The sequence below is a fragment of the Dendropsophus ebraccatus genome, chromosome 3, assembly GCF_027789765.1.
Source record: "Dendropsophus ebraccatus isolate aDenEbr1 chromosome 3, aDenEbr1.pat, whole genome shotgun sequence".
In the NCBI taxonomy this organism is placed as follows: Eukaryota; Metazoa; Chordata; class Amphibia; order Anura; family Hylidae; genus Dendropsophus; species Dendropsophus ebraccatus.
Window position 1 is genome coordinate 1,417,084 of NC_091456.1, and position 15,800 is coordinate 1,432,883.

At 45.9% G+C, this 15,800-nt stretch overlaps 1 protein-coding gene across 1 annotated transcript in view; it reads right to left on the bottom strand.

Annotated features, from left to right (window-relative positions):
• LOC138785109 (fibrillin-2-like) overlaps window positions 1-15,800 on the bottom strand; it is a 364,563-nt gene that overhangs the window by 252,335 nt on the left and 96,428 nt on the right. Inside the window, exons 8-13 of the mRNA XM_069960684.1 lie at window positions 14,837-14,974; window positions 9,054-9,173; window positions 7,503-7,628; window positions 4,726-4,848; window positions 4,502-4,624; window positions 3,423-3,575 (exon numbers count right to left, since the gene is read on the bottom strand). Coding sequence (XP_069816785.1) covers window positions 3,423-3,575; window positions 4,502-4,624; window positions 4,726-4,848; window positions 7,503-7,628; window positions 9,054-9,173; window positions 14,837-14,974 — 783 coding nt within the window. The remainder of the gene's footprint in view (window positions 1-3,422; window positions 3,576-4,501; window positions 4,625-4,725; window positions 4,849-7,502; window positions 7,629-9,053; window positions 9,174-14,836; window positions 14,975-15,800) is intronic.

Here is a 15,800-nt window from a genome sequence, read left to right on the forward strand (position 1 = left end):
ATATCACTATGTGTGACCTCCCTATATCACTATGTGTGACCTCTCTCTATATCACTATGTGTGACCCTCTCTATATCACTATGTGTGACCTCTCTCTATATCACTATGTGTGACCCCTCTCTATATCACTATGTGTGACCCCTCTCTATATCACTGTGTGTGACCCCCCTCTCTATATCACTATGTGTGACCCCTCTCTATATCACTATGTGTGACCTCTCTCTATATCACTATGTGTGACCTCTCTCTATATCACTATGTGTGACCTCTCTCTATATCACTATGTGTGACCTCTCTCTATATCACTATGTGTGACCTCTCTATATCACTATGTGTGACCCCTCTCTATATCACTATGTGTGACCTCTCTATATCACTATGTGTGACCCCTCTATCACTATGTGTGACCTCTCTCTATATCACTATGTGTGACCTCTCTATATCACTATGTGTGACCCCTCTATATCACTATGTGTGACCTCTATATATCACTATGTGTGACCTCTCTATATCACTATGTGTGACCTCTATATATCACTATGTGTGACCCCTCTCTATATCACTATGTGTGACCCCCCTCTATATCACTATGTGTGACCCCTCTCTATATCACTATGTGTGACCCCCCTCTATATCACTATGTGTGACCCCTCTCTATATCACTGTGTGTGACCCCTCTCTATATCACTATGTGTGACCCCTCTCTATATCACTATGTGTGACCCCTCTATATCACTGTGTGACCCCTCTATATCACTATGTGTGACCCCTCTCTATATCACTATGTGTGACCCCTCTCTATATCACTATGTGTGACCCCTCTCTATATCACTATGTGTGACCCCTCTCTATATCACTATGTGTGACCCCCCTCTCTATATCACTATGTGTGACCCCCCTCTCTATATCACTATGTGTGACCCCCCTCTCTATATCACTATGTGTGACCCCTCTCTATATCACTATGTGTGACCCCTCTCTCTATCACTATGTGTGACCCCTCTCTCTATCACTATGTGTGACCCCTCTCTCTATATCACTATGTGTGACCCCTCTCTATATCACTATGTGTGACCCCTCTATATCACTATGTGTGACCTCTCTCTATATCACTATGTGTGACCCCTCTATATCACTATGTGTGACCCCTCTATATCACTATGTGTGACCCCTCTATATCACTATGTGTGACCCCTCTCTATATCACTATGTGTGACCCCTCTCTATATCACTATGTGTGACCCCCCTCTATATCACTATGTGTGACCCCTCTCTATATCACTATGTGTGACCCCCCTCTATATCACTATGTGTGACCCCTCTCTATATCACTATGTGTGACCCCTCTCTATATCACTATGTGTGACCCCTCTCTATATCACTATGTGTGACCCCCCTCTCTATATCACTATGTGTGACCCCCCTCTCTATATCACTATGTGTGACCCCCCTCTCTATATCACTATGTGTGACCTCTCTCTATATCACTATGTGTGACCCCTCTCTATATCACTATGTGTGACCCCTCTCTCTATCACTATGTGTGACCCCTCTCTCTATATCACTATGTGTGACCTCTCTCTATATCACTATGTGTGACCCCTCTATATCACTATGTGTGACCCCTCTATATCACTATGTGTGACCCCTCTATATCACTATGTGTGACCCCTCTCTATATCACTATGTGTGACCCCTCTCTATATCACTATGTGTGACCCCTCTCTATATCACTATGTGTGACCCCTCTCTATATCACTATGTGTGACCCCTCTCTATATCACTATGTGTGACCTCTCTATATCACTATGTGTGACCCCTCTATATCACTATGTGTGACCCCTCTCTATATCACTATGTGTGACCCCTCTCTATATCACTATGTGTGACCCCTCTCTATATCACTATGTGTGACCCCTCTCTATATCACTGTGTGTGACCCCTCTCTATATCACTATGTGTGACCCCTCTCTATATCACTATGTGTGACCCCTCTCTATATCACTATGTGTGACCCCTCTCTATATCACTATGTGTGACCCCTCTATATCACTATGTGTGACCCCTCTCTATATCACTATGTGTGACCCCTCTCTATATCACTATGTGTGACCTCTCTCTATATCACTATGTGTGACCCCTCTCTATGTCACTATGTGTGACCCCTCTCTATATCACTATGTGTGACCCCTCTATATCACTATGTGTGACCCCCCTCTCTATATCACTATGTGTGACCCCCCTCTCTATATCACTATGTGTGACCTCCCTCTCTATATCACTATGTGTGACCTCTCTATATCACTATGTGTGACCCCCCTCTCTATATCACTATGTGTGACCCCCCTCTCTATATCACTATGTGTGACCTCTCTATATCACTATGTGTGACCTCTCTCTATATCACTATGTGTGACCCCTCTCTATATCACTATGTGTGACCTCTCTCTATATCACTATGTGTGACCTCTCTCTATATCACTATGTGTGACCTCTCTCTATATCACTATGTGTGACCTCTCTATATCACATATATCTGGCAGTATTTCTGTGTTTCTGTGGTGAATATTAGTTAGAAACATAGAAGATGTCAGCAGGAAAAGCCCCCCTGCTCCATCTAGTCTAGTTGTGAGTAGTTCAGGACATGGAGGCTGGAGACTGGCTGCACCCACAGGAGAAGCTGCTGTATATACAGTATATATTCCCTCAGATCATGTAGGACATTAGGGAGAAGCTGCTGAGCCGGTGTGATAGATATCTCCCCTGGTATCTGACCGGCCATTTATCACGGAGCAGGAGGCCGAGGCCGAGTTGGAGCTGCGGCTTATCGACTCCACAGCCCTGCGTATATTGCACATATATTACATGATATATACAGTATGGTATAGCTGTAATGTCGGTTAGATATCATGTACTATGTGTAATATACAGTGGATATCATGTAATATATTACACATATATTGCATCTTATATACGGTATATTAGTATATTACACATATTGCATCTTATATACGGTATATTAGTATATTACACATATATTGCATCTTATATACGGTATATTAGTATATTACACATATATTGCATCTTATATACGGTATATTAGTATATTACACATATATTGCATCTTATATACGGTATATTAGTATATTACACATATTGCATCTTATATACGGTATATTAGTATATTACACATATATTGCATCTTATATACGGTATATTAGTATATTACACATATATTGCATCTTATATACGGTATATTACACATATATTGCATCTTATATACGGTATATTAGTATATTACACATATATTGCATCTTATATACGGTATATTAGTATATTACACATCTATACATCATCCAACCATATTACAGAATAGTGTTAGTTTTCATATCCTTTAGGTGCCGTATACATAGGGTTCTTACCCGAGTTCCGCGGTGGACATGGCTTGCACGGTTCTCCGAATCCATAGTCAGGATTGGCGCAGCAGCACTCAGATTTTGTCACCAACCTGGGAAACTGATTGACACAGATTCCTGTTTTGATGGCTCCATAGCAAGTGCTGTGCATGTGTGTATCTGAGGAGAAAGAGGCAATGATCAGGCTATGCTCCCACTACGGGATATGATTGGCAAAACAAGGCCGCCTATTGGTGATGACCAGTATTTGTGTCTGTCAGTATTAATAGGCGCAAAAAAATCTCACAGTGGGAACATAGCCTAAGAGGGTTATATATAAATATATTAAATATAGCAGGCTTTCTACCAAGAACAGCGCCTCCCCTGTCCTGGGGCTGTGTGTGGTATTACACTTCATCTCTATTACCCTTAATAAATCTGAGCGGAGCTTCCCATCTAGAGAACTTCTATAAAGAGAAATATAAGGGACTGTACAAACCTATAGACCATCCTCGCTGGTATAACGGAGATCTTGTATGAAATGATAGACTGATCGCTATATTATAATAGGAGTCCCTTATAATTCCATCCCTTATAATAACTAGACGTCTAGTATCAGCAACAGGTCAGTGTTCACTTTTACAAAATATCAAGAGGTGTAATAGGGCACCCACACACTTGACCCCACGCCCCGGCCCCCACACACTTGACCCCCCGCCCCGGCCCCCACACACTTGACCCCATGTCCCAGCCCCCACACACTTGACCCCACGCCCCAGCCCCCACACACTTGACCCCACGCCCCGGCCCCCACACACTTGACCCCCCGCCCCGGCCCCCACACACTTGACCCCACGCCCCGGCCCCCACACACTTGACCCCACGCCCCGGCCCCCACACACTTGACCCCACGCCCCGGCCCCCACACACTTGACCCCACGCCCCGGCCCCCACACACTTGACCCCACGCCCCGGCCCCCACACACTTGACCCCACGCCCCGGCCCCCACACACTTGACCCCATGTCCCACGCCCCAGCACCCCCCAAAAACATAAAATTGTAAATCCAGTGGTTATTGTGGAGCAGATATAGAGAAGGAACTTACCAACACAAACACGTCCATCTACCCCGACCACCAGACCCGCAGGACACTCACAGCGGAAAGACCCTTCTGTGTTGATACAATGGCCGTTCATACACATTCCTGGGGTTTGACACTCATCAACGTCTGTGAACGTGGATGTTGGAGAGAAATGTGAGCATAGTAGAAATAAAATGAACAAAACCAACATTACTGAAGTAGAAGACGATCAGAGACACAGAACGGACCTGTACAATAGCGGCCATTGGCGGCCAGGATGAATCCCGGCTTACAGATACACTTGAAACTGCCGTCCTCGTTGATACACATCCCGTTCAGACACATGTTAGTGGTGGCGCATTCATCGTGATCTGGAGACAAATAAGAGCGGGATAGAATAGCGGCATCACCGATAACCCCACCACGTCCTGAAGAGACATATCCCGGATAGGCTCCTACGATTTTTATGGCCACTTGTTTGGACATTGTCTTCAGACATATAAACAACTATAATTTGCATAATACGTCATATTTTCATCTCATAATGATGGCTGTCCAAACAAGGGCCCTGTCCAAAGTAGCTGTGTACTCTGCCGGGATAGCATGGTAGAAGATCTAACAAAAGAAGAAGATTCTCGTACTCACATATAGATACATTTGATCTGACCGTCTTATGCCCTATATTGTCGGGGTACCTGTCCTGCTAGGGTAGTACGAGGTCCCAGGTCCTTACGCTGGGGGTCAGCAGACTTGCCAAGGTTTCCCAGAATAGCCGTGTGTTACAGTAGGATACATAGGCATAACTGCAGCTTAGTCCTACTGGAGTCAGTACCTAACTCCAGGTGACTGCCCTGTGTAGGGTAGACAGTATCCCTAGTTTGGACAAGGTGATCCTCAGAGGACATCCTTCCCTCCTGAGGGAGTCTAGCACTGCATGCTAGCAGTAGTAAGAGGCATAGAAGAAAACTTTCTGCCTCTGTGTCATCTCTCTCCACCTCTACTGACCCTCCAACCAGGCACTTTTTATAGGGGTTTCTTAGCTAGTGAGTGATTGGTGGGGCTGTGAGTGCGCAAGAGAGAGAAGAGGCAGAAAAGTGAGGGAAAAGGCCTGCACCTGTGATTGGAGAAAAACATCACGTGTGTAGCACCACCTAATGGGGAAAACACATCCTTCTCTACGAGGGTTTAGATATCATAAAATAACAAAGACACGCCGGAGATCAGATTCCACCACTAATGAAGCGTCAGGAAACCAGATCATTCCCGGACAGAACGCCTCAATATTGGCACAAAAAAAAAAGTAACTGATCAGTATCAAGGTCCGGGCATCGGAGTGATCTCTGGAGTTTGGATACTGCTGCTGGGCTGGAGATCTGCTGAATATGGCACCACACTGACTCCATCACCCAAGTCCTTGGTGACATAAGCGCCTGCATTAGTCTGGGCCCGGAGGGACGATCTAACCCTATAAACACTTATGAATAGAATTTCAATGACAGTTACTGACTCATTCAGAAAACGGTGTAATAATGGAGCCAGTGTACACAATCAGGGTCCTACGAGACGGGCCTACCGATAATGTACACAATCAGGGTCCTACGAGAGGGCCGACCAATACTGTACACAATCAGGGTCCTACGAGAGGGCCGACCAATACTGTACACAATCAGGGTCCTAAGAGACAGGCCGACCAATACTGTACACAATCAGGGTCCTATGAGATGGGCCGACCAATACTGTACACAATCAGGGTCCTATGAGATGGGCCGACCAATAATGTACACAATCAGGGTCCTACGAGAGGGCCGACCAATACTGTACACAATCAGGGTCCTACGAGAGGGCCGACCAATACTGTACACAATCAGGGTCCTAAGAGACAGGCCGATCAATACTGTACACAATCAGGGTCCTATGAGATGGGCCGACCAATACTGTACACAATCAGGGTCCTATGAGATGGGCCGACCAATACTGTACACAATCAGGGTCCTATGAGATGGGCCGACCAATACTGTACACAATCAGGGTCCTATGAGATGGGCCGACTAATAATGAACACAATCAGTGTTCTACAAGACGGGACGACCAAAAATGTAAATGAGCGCCGATCCACCACAGCCTATTGCACGGCTTGGTAAACGTTTAGCAAGGGATATACTTAGTGATATCTTTAGTGATGTCTGTGAAGCCCTAGCCCTAAACTGTCATACATTACCTCTCCACACTCCTGTCTTCTCCAGTTCTCTGTTTTTTCCCGGTGCCGCCACTGCTGCTACTTCAGGGCGGCCTCTGAGCTGACAGACCACTCAGCCAATCACTGGCCAGGACCGCTACAGTGCCGGGGGGGGGGGGGGGGGGGGGGTAAAAGCCGAGGGCAGCAGAGGACGGAAGGGTGGAGAGGTAACGTATACAGTTTATTCAATCTTTAGCCGCCGGCCCCCCACAGTTATTACATGTAGCAATGTGCGGTTGGTGGCCGTCGAGTTTGGTGTTGGCCGATGATCGTTGTCTCTTTTACACAGAACGGTTGGATTGGCCTGATAACCAGCAGATCAGCACTCAGTGTCATAGGGCCCTTAGGCTATGTTCACACAACGTCTTTTTTTGGCTGTTTTTTTAGTGGTCACCATTTTGGTGTCAAATCACATCCATTTTATGCAAATTACAACGGTTATTAATGACGATGATCGGGCTTCTTGTGCCTTCCATGCAGCCTTGGTGCAGCCTCCCTGTAGCCCCGGTGTAGCCTCCCTGTAACCTTGGTTTAACCTCAGTGTAGACTCCCTGTAACATCGGTGTAACCTCAGTGTAGACTCCCTGTAACATCGGTGTAACCTCGGTGTAGCCTCCCTGTAATCCCGGTGTAACCTCAGTGTAGACTCCCTGTAACATCGGTGTAACCTCGGTGTAGCCTCCCTGTAATCTCGGTGTAACCTCAGTGTAGCCTCCCTGCATCCTCAGTGCGGCCTCCCTGTGTCATCTCATGGTAACCTTTATTGTACACCGGTGTGCATATTTGTACCTGCGCAGTTCTTTCCATCTGCCGTCAGCTCAAACCCGGCGTTACAGATACACTGGAAGCTTCCTTCAGTGTTTACACAGCGGCCATGTTTGCAGAGGACGCCGTTCAGGATGCACTCGTCAATATCTGCACAATATCATACATTATAACAGACATTATATCATAATCTCTACAAGAAGTGATAATCTGATAAATCTCCATAAATGGGGGGGAAGGAGGAGCAGGGGCGGGATGGCCGAACAGTCGTCAAAGACATCTCCAATAACACTGGACAACTGCATCCATTTACATTCTCCACATGAAGGGATATCGTGTTATGGGTGTCGGTTAAGGGGGTTGCTTATGGGTGTTATGGGGGTTGGTTATGGGTAATATGGGACTTGATTACGGGGGACGGATATGGGGGTTGGTTATGGGTGATATGGGGCTTGATTACGGGGCACGGTTATTGGGGTTGGTTATGAGTGTTTTGGGGTCGGTTATGGGGGACGGTTATGGGTGTTATGCGTGATATGGGGGTTGGTTATGGGTGATATGGGGGTCGGTTATGGGTGTTATGCTGGTTGGTTATTAGTGTTGGTTATGGGTGATATGGGGGTTGGTTATGGGTGATATGGGGGTCGGTTATGGGGGACGGTTATGGGTGTTATGCTGGTTGGTTATTAGTGTTGGTTATGGGTGATATGGGGGTTGGTTATGGGTGATATGGGGGTCGGTTATGGGGGACGGTTACGGGTGTTATAGGGGTCAGTTATGGGGGCAGTTATAGGGGTCGGTTATGGGTGTTGTTATAGGCATCAGTTATGGGGGACGCTTATGGGTGTTATGGGAGTTGGTTATGAGTATTATGGGGGACGGTTATGGTGGTTGGTTATGGGTGTTATTGGAGTTGGTTATCAAAGTTATGGGGGACGGTTCTGGGTGTTGGTTCTGGGTGTTATGGGGTTGGTTCTGGGTGTTGGTTCTGGGTGTTGGTTATGGGTATAATGGGGGTCGGTTATGGGGGACGGTTCTGGGTGTTGGTTCTGGGAGTTATGGGTGTAATGGGGGACGGTTATGGGGGTTAGTTATGGGAGGGTCAGTTGTGGGGGGGGGTGTCAGTTACAGCAAAGCTGGCGCATAATAATTAATACAACAAGTAGTTTAAAACAAATCAGACAAAAGGAATTGAGCATTGCTGGACAAGTGGTTGTGGTTTGGCAGAGAGAGGGTGTGGCTTTGGTAACATTTTTGGCTATGTTCACACACCATAAAATAAAGGTAAAATATAGCTGTAATTTCAGGACAGGGGATTGGGCCATTAATCAGCCATTTTGTGGTCCCTGAGCTGGAGGAAGACTCCCCCGCCCCCCCTCCTCCCTGTATTATGGGGGTGCCGGGGTCTCTGGGGTTGTGTGTGTTGGGGGACAAGTGTTTGAGAGGTGCGGGTTTGGTGGTGGTTGTGTAGCAGCGGCTGGGGGATTGTGTGTTGGGGGACGAGTGTTTGAGAGGTGCTGGTTTGTGGTGGTGGTTGTGTGCCAGTGGCTGGGGGGTTGGCGTGGTTCCACTTACCGATACAAGCCTGTCTGGCGGGGGTCCTCTGAAAGCCGGCATGGCACTTACAGTAATAGGATCCAGGAGTGTTCACACAGTCGCCATTGGTGCAGGGATTGGCCGCACACTCATCCACATCTGCTTACAGGAAGTAACGGAACAGTCTGAGCCGTGTCATGTGGATAACGTGATTACATGCAATGTATTACAGACAATCACCTATATAGCCCAAAGTCATATGGCCGTTATACGTCACACGGCCGTTACTTGTCCCTGTTTATTTCCTGCCAATCCACTTACTGATAATTGACACAATAATCCACAGATTTATACACTATAACTAGAGTGATCCTCTGCAGGGTATTACATGGAGGCCAATGTGGCTGGAGCCGCTGGCAGTCGGCTCTCCATGTCCGATCACAGCCAGGAACCCGGGGGGCACCAGTGAGGAGTCACCCCATTCCACCCGCCGCCCTCCAATAACTCTTCTGCTTCACAAAGTAACATTTGAAATGTGGAAAGTTGTACGTTTATTTGGCTCCGGTGCTTATAAGCACTTAAACCATGGACACACACATATATATACACACACACACACACACATACATACATATATACACACACACACACACACACATTTATATATACACATATATATACAAATACACACAGATATACGCACACATATATACACACACACACACACAGATTATATATTATATATATACACACACATGCATATACACACAGATATACAGTGGGGAAAAAGTATTTAGTCAGACACCAATAGCGCAAGTTCTCCCACTTACAAAGATGAGAGGCGTCTGTAATTGACACCATAGGTAGACCTCAACTATGGGAGACAAAATGAGAAAACAAATCCAGAAAATCACATTGTCTGATTTTATAAGAATTTATTTGCAAATTATGGTGGAAAATAAGTATTTGGTCACCTACAAACAATCAAGATTTCTGGCCCTCACAGATCTGTAACTTCTTCTTTAAGAGTCTCCTCTTTCCTCCACTCATTACCTGGAGTAATGGCACCTGTTTAAACTTGTTATCAGTATAAAAAGACTCCAAACTCCACTATGGTGAAGACCAAAGAGCTGTCAAAGGACAACAGAAAGAACATTGTAGCCCTGCACCAGGCTGGGAAGACTGAATCTGCAGTAGACAACCAGCTTGGAGTGAAGAAATCAACTGTGGGAGCAATAATTAGAAAATGGAAGCCATACAAGACCACTGATAATCTCCCTAGATCTGGGGCTCCACGCAAAATCTCACCCCGTGGGGTCAAAATGATCTCAAGAACAGTGAGCAAAAATCCCAGAACCCCGCGGGGCGACCTAGAGAATGAACTGCAGATAGCTGGGACCAATGTAACAAAGCCTACCATCAGTAAGACACTACGCTAGTGCCAGGGACTCAGATCCTACAGTGCCAGACGGGTCCCACTGCTTAAGCCAGTACATGTCCCGGCCCGTCTGAAGTTTGCTAGAGAGCATTTGGATGATCCAGAAGAGTATTGGGAGAATGTCCTATGGTCTGATGAAACCAAAGTGGAACAGTTTGGTAGAAACACAACTTGTCGTGTTTGGAGGAAAAAGAATACTGAGTTGCATCCACCAGACACCATAGCTACTGTAAAGCATGGGGGGGGGGGGGGGAACATCAGGCTTTAGGGCTGGTTCTCTGCAAAGGGGCCAGGATGACTGATCCGGGTACATGAGAGAATGAATGGGGCCATGTATCGGGAGATCGCGAGTGCAAACCTCCTTCCATCAGCAAGGGCATTAAAGATGAAACGTGGCTGCTGGGTCTTTCAACATGACAACGATCCAAAGCACACCGCCAGGGCAACCAAGGAGCGGCTTGGTAAGAAGCATTTCTAGGTCCTGGAGTGGCCTAGCCAGTCTCCACATCTCAACCCTATAGAAAACCTTTGGAGGGAGGTGAAAGTCCGTGTTGCCAAGCGACAGCCCCAAAACATCACTGCTCTAGAGGAGATCTGCATGGAGGAATGGGCCAACAGACCAACAACAGTGTGCGCCAACCTTGTGAGAACTTACAGAAAACGTCTGACCTCTGTCATTGCCAACAAAGGAGATAAAACAAAGGATTGAGAGGAAATTTTGTTACTGACCAAATACTTATTTTCCACCATAATTTGCCAATAAATTCTTACAAAATCAGACAATGTGATTTTCTGGATTTGTTTTCTCATTTTGTCTCCCATAGTTGAGGTCTAATATGGGGTCAATTACAGACGCCTCTCATCTTTGTAAGTGGTGGAACTTGCACTATTAGGGACTGACTAAATACTTTTTTTCCCCACTGTGTGTGTGTGTGTGTGTATATATATATACACACACATATATTATATATATATAATAAAAATCAAAGTCTGTCCGTCTGTCCCGTATAGACTTCCAAACGCCTGAACCGTTTGACCCCAAATTTGGCCCACAGATACATTGGGTGCCCGGGAAGGTTATTGCGGAGGTCCCGTCCCCGCCAGATGTACAGGAGAGGAGGGGGAGGGGGACGAGCGCCCCATAGAGATGGATGGGAAAATCTCCTCACTGCAAACACAGGTGATATAATTAGCTTCATGTCTCCAGCAGTAAACGGCAGTTGGAGCCTTAGCAACCAATAGGATTACTGCTTTCATTTTCACAGGGAGCTGGAATCTGGTTGGTTGCTAGGGAAGCTGCCTCACAACATCCACAGTACTAACTGGTAGACCCCCTACTCCATCTATACAGTACAGGTATACAGGACCCCCTACTCCATCTATACAGTACATGTATACAGGACCCCCTACTCCATCTATACAGTACATGTATATACAGGACCCCCTACTCCATCTATACAGTACATGTATATACAGGACCCCCTACTCCATCTATACAGTACATTTATATACAGGACCCCCTACTCCATCTATACAGTACATGTATACAGGACCCCCTACTCCATCTATACAGTACATGTATACAAGACCCCCTACTCCATCTATACAGTACATGTATACAGGACCCCCTACTGCATCTATACAGTACATGTATAGAGGGCAGTATTCCCAGCTGCTGCTGCCCTAAGCACTAAACCTGAAGATGCCCCATCCTCACTCACCAATTAGCATCAGGATAAGTAGGTAATAGCTCCACACGTCACATTTAACACCGCCACACCAAGCCTGACCAATACCGCCATACTGTGACTGGATAACACTGTCATACCAGACCTGACCAATACCGCCATACTGTAACTGGATAACACTGTCATACCACACCTGACCAATACCGCCATACTGTGCTGGATAACACTGCCACACCAGACCTGACCAATACCGCCATACTGTGACTGGATAACACCGCTATACCAGATCTGACCAATACCACCATACCCCCTTCGAAAAGACACCAGATTTTCTGGCAAGTCTGAACGGGAGGGTACTGCCCCTCTGCAAGGTGCTACTCTACGCACCAGACCATGGGTGCCTAATGGTAAATACGACCCTGCAGGTATACAAGACACTACAGTTATACAGGACCCCAAAACTATACACTACAAGTGCATGGGACCTCCACCAACTATATACTACAGCTATACAGGACCCCAAAACTATACACTACAGGTATACAGGACCTCCACCAACTATATACTTCAGGTATACAGGACCTCCACCAACTATATACTACAGGTATACAGGACCCCCAAACTTTACACTACAGGTATACAGGACCTCCACCAACTATATAATACAGGTATACAGCACCTTCACCAACTCTATACTACAGGTATACAGGACCCCAAAGCTATACACTACAGGTATACAGGAACTCCACCAACTATATACTTCAGGTATACAGGACCTCCACCAACTATATACTACAGGTATACAGGACCCCAAACTATACACTACAGGTATACAGGACCTCCACCAACTCTATACTACAGGTATACAGCACCTTCACCAACTCTATACTACAGGTATACAGGACCCCCAAACTTTACACTACAGGTATACAGGACCCCCACCAACTATATACTACAGGTATATAGGACCCCTGAACTATACAGTACAGGTATACAGGACCTTCACCAACTGTACACTGCAGGTATACAGGAGCTCCCTCAACTATACACTACAGGTATACAGCCCCCCCCCCCAACTACACACTACAGGTATACAGGACCCCCCCAACTATACACTATAGTTATACAGCCCCCCCAACTATGCACTACAGATATGCGAGACCCCTAAAAACTATACATTGTCGCTATACAGAACCCCTCCAACTATGCACTACAGGTATACACTAATTCCACTGATTAACTCAGATGAAACAATACCTTTAGCTTTGCCTCCTGGGCACCTTAGAACAAATCTAATTGACACACTGACACTTTATACCCAGGCAGCGCCGGGTACATTTTCTATTATACACATATATATACACACAGATTATATATATATATATATATATATATATATATATATATATATATATATATATATATACATACATACACACACACACACACAGACATATACAGTCATGGCCAAAAGTTTTGTGAATGACACAAATCTTATATTTTCACATGATCTGCTGTCCTCTGCCTGCTGCCATTCCTGAGCAAGCTCTGCACTGCTGGTAGCCCCATCCCGCAGCTCAAACACTCTAAGAGACGGTCCTGGAGCTTGCTGGTCTTTCTTGGGTGCCCTGGAGGCCTTTTTGGCAACAATGGAACCTCTCTCCTTGACGTTCTTGATGATGCGATAGATTGGTGACTGAGGTGCAATCTTTCTAGCTGCGATACTCTTCCCTGTTCGGCCATTTTTTGTGCAGTGCAATGATGACTGCACGTGTTTCTTTAGAGATAACCATGGTAACAGAAGAGAAACAATGATGCCAAGCACCAGCCTCCTTTTAAAGTGTCCAGTGGTGTCATTCTTACTTAATCATGACAGATTGATCTCCAGCCCTCATCAACACCCACACCTGTTGTATGATGCTGAAATGTGTTTTGGGGGATAAAGTTCATTTTCTAGGCAAATATTGACTGTGCAAGTAATTGCTGATAAGCTGATCCCTCTGTATAACATTCTGGACTATATGCAAATTGCCATTTAAAAACTGAAGCAGTAGACTTTGTAAAAGTTAATATTTGTATCATTCTCAAAACTTTTGGCCATGACTATATACACACACACACACACACAGACACATATATACATATACACACAGATATATGCACACACACATATACACACTCAGACATATATAAGCACACACACACACAGATATAGACCAACAAACACCAACAGATATAGATAAACAGACACACACAGACACAAATATAGACACACACACACACACACAGACACACACACTTATATAGACACACACGCATACACAGATACAGACAGACTGACAAGACACACACACACCCCAATATAGACACATAGATATACACACACATACACTGATGTATGTGCAGATAAGCAGATATAGGCTATGTTGTCACTATGTAAGAGACCGGCCGTTCCGTGACCCCGACCGGGTCACGGAATGGCTGGTCTCTGGCCGGATCATCTCTGGCCGGGTGATCTTCACTGTGTGCACTGACAGGGCTTTCTGCGGCCGGAATTCACTGATACGATGTGTGTACACTCCGGCCGGGATCCAATTGACAATAAGACGTTGTGTGAACATAGCCATAATCTATACCAAATCATTTTGTTTAAAAAAAAACATCCTGGATTCCCCCTTCTGGATGATGTCACTCACCATTGCATTCTGTTTGTGTATCTTGCTTGTATCCTATGTGACATTCACAGCGATAGCTACTGAGGTTGGGAATACACCTTCCATTAAGACAAAGGTTCGGATACTGTTTACATATGTCTATTGTCTGATTTAATGTTGCTGAAAAAAAGAAAAAATACAAATTAAATATTGAAGTAACGGCTGCTCATACACACTGGTAACGGCTCCTCATACACACTGGTAACGGCTCCTCATACACACTGGTAACGGCTCCTCATACACACTGGTAACGGCTCCTCATACACACTGGTAACGGCTCCTCATACACACTGGTAACGGCTCCTCATACACACTGGTAATGGCTCATACACACTGGTAATGGCTCATACACACTGGTAATGGCTCATACACACTGGTAATGGCTCATACACACTGGTAATGGCTCATACACACTGGTAACGGCTGCTCATACACACTGGTAACGGCTCCTCATACGCACTGGTAACGGCTCCTCATACGCACTGGTAACGGCTCCTCATACACACTGGTAACGGCTCCTCATACACACTGGTAACGGCTCCTCATACACACTGGTAACGGCTGCTCATACACACTGGTAATGGCTCATACACACTGGTAACGGCTGCTCATACACACTGGTAACGGCTGCTCATACACACTGGTAACGGCTGCTCATACACACTGGTAACGGCTGCTCATACACACTGGTAACGGCTCCTCATACACACTGGTAACGGCTCCTCATACACACTGGTAACGGCTCCTCATACACACTGGTAACGGCTCCTCATACACACTGGTAACGGCTCCTCATACACACTGGTAACGGCTCCTCATACACACTGGTAACGGCTCCTCATACACACTGGTAACGGCTGCTCATACACACTGGTAACGGCTGCTCATACACACTGGTAACGGCTGCTCATACACACTGGTAACGGCTGCTCATACACACTGGTAA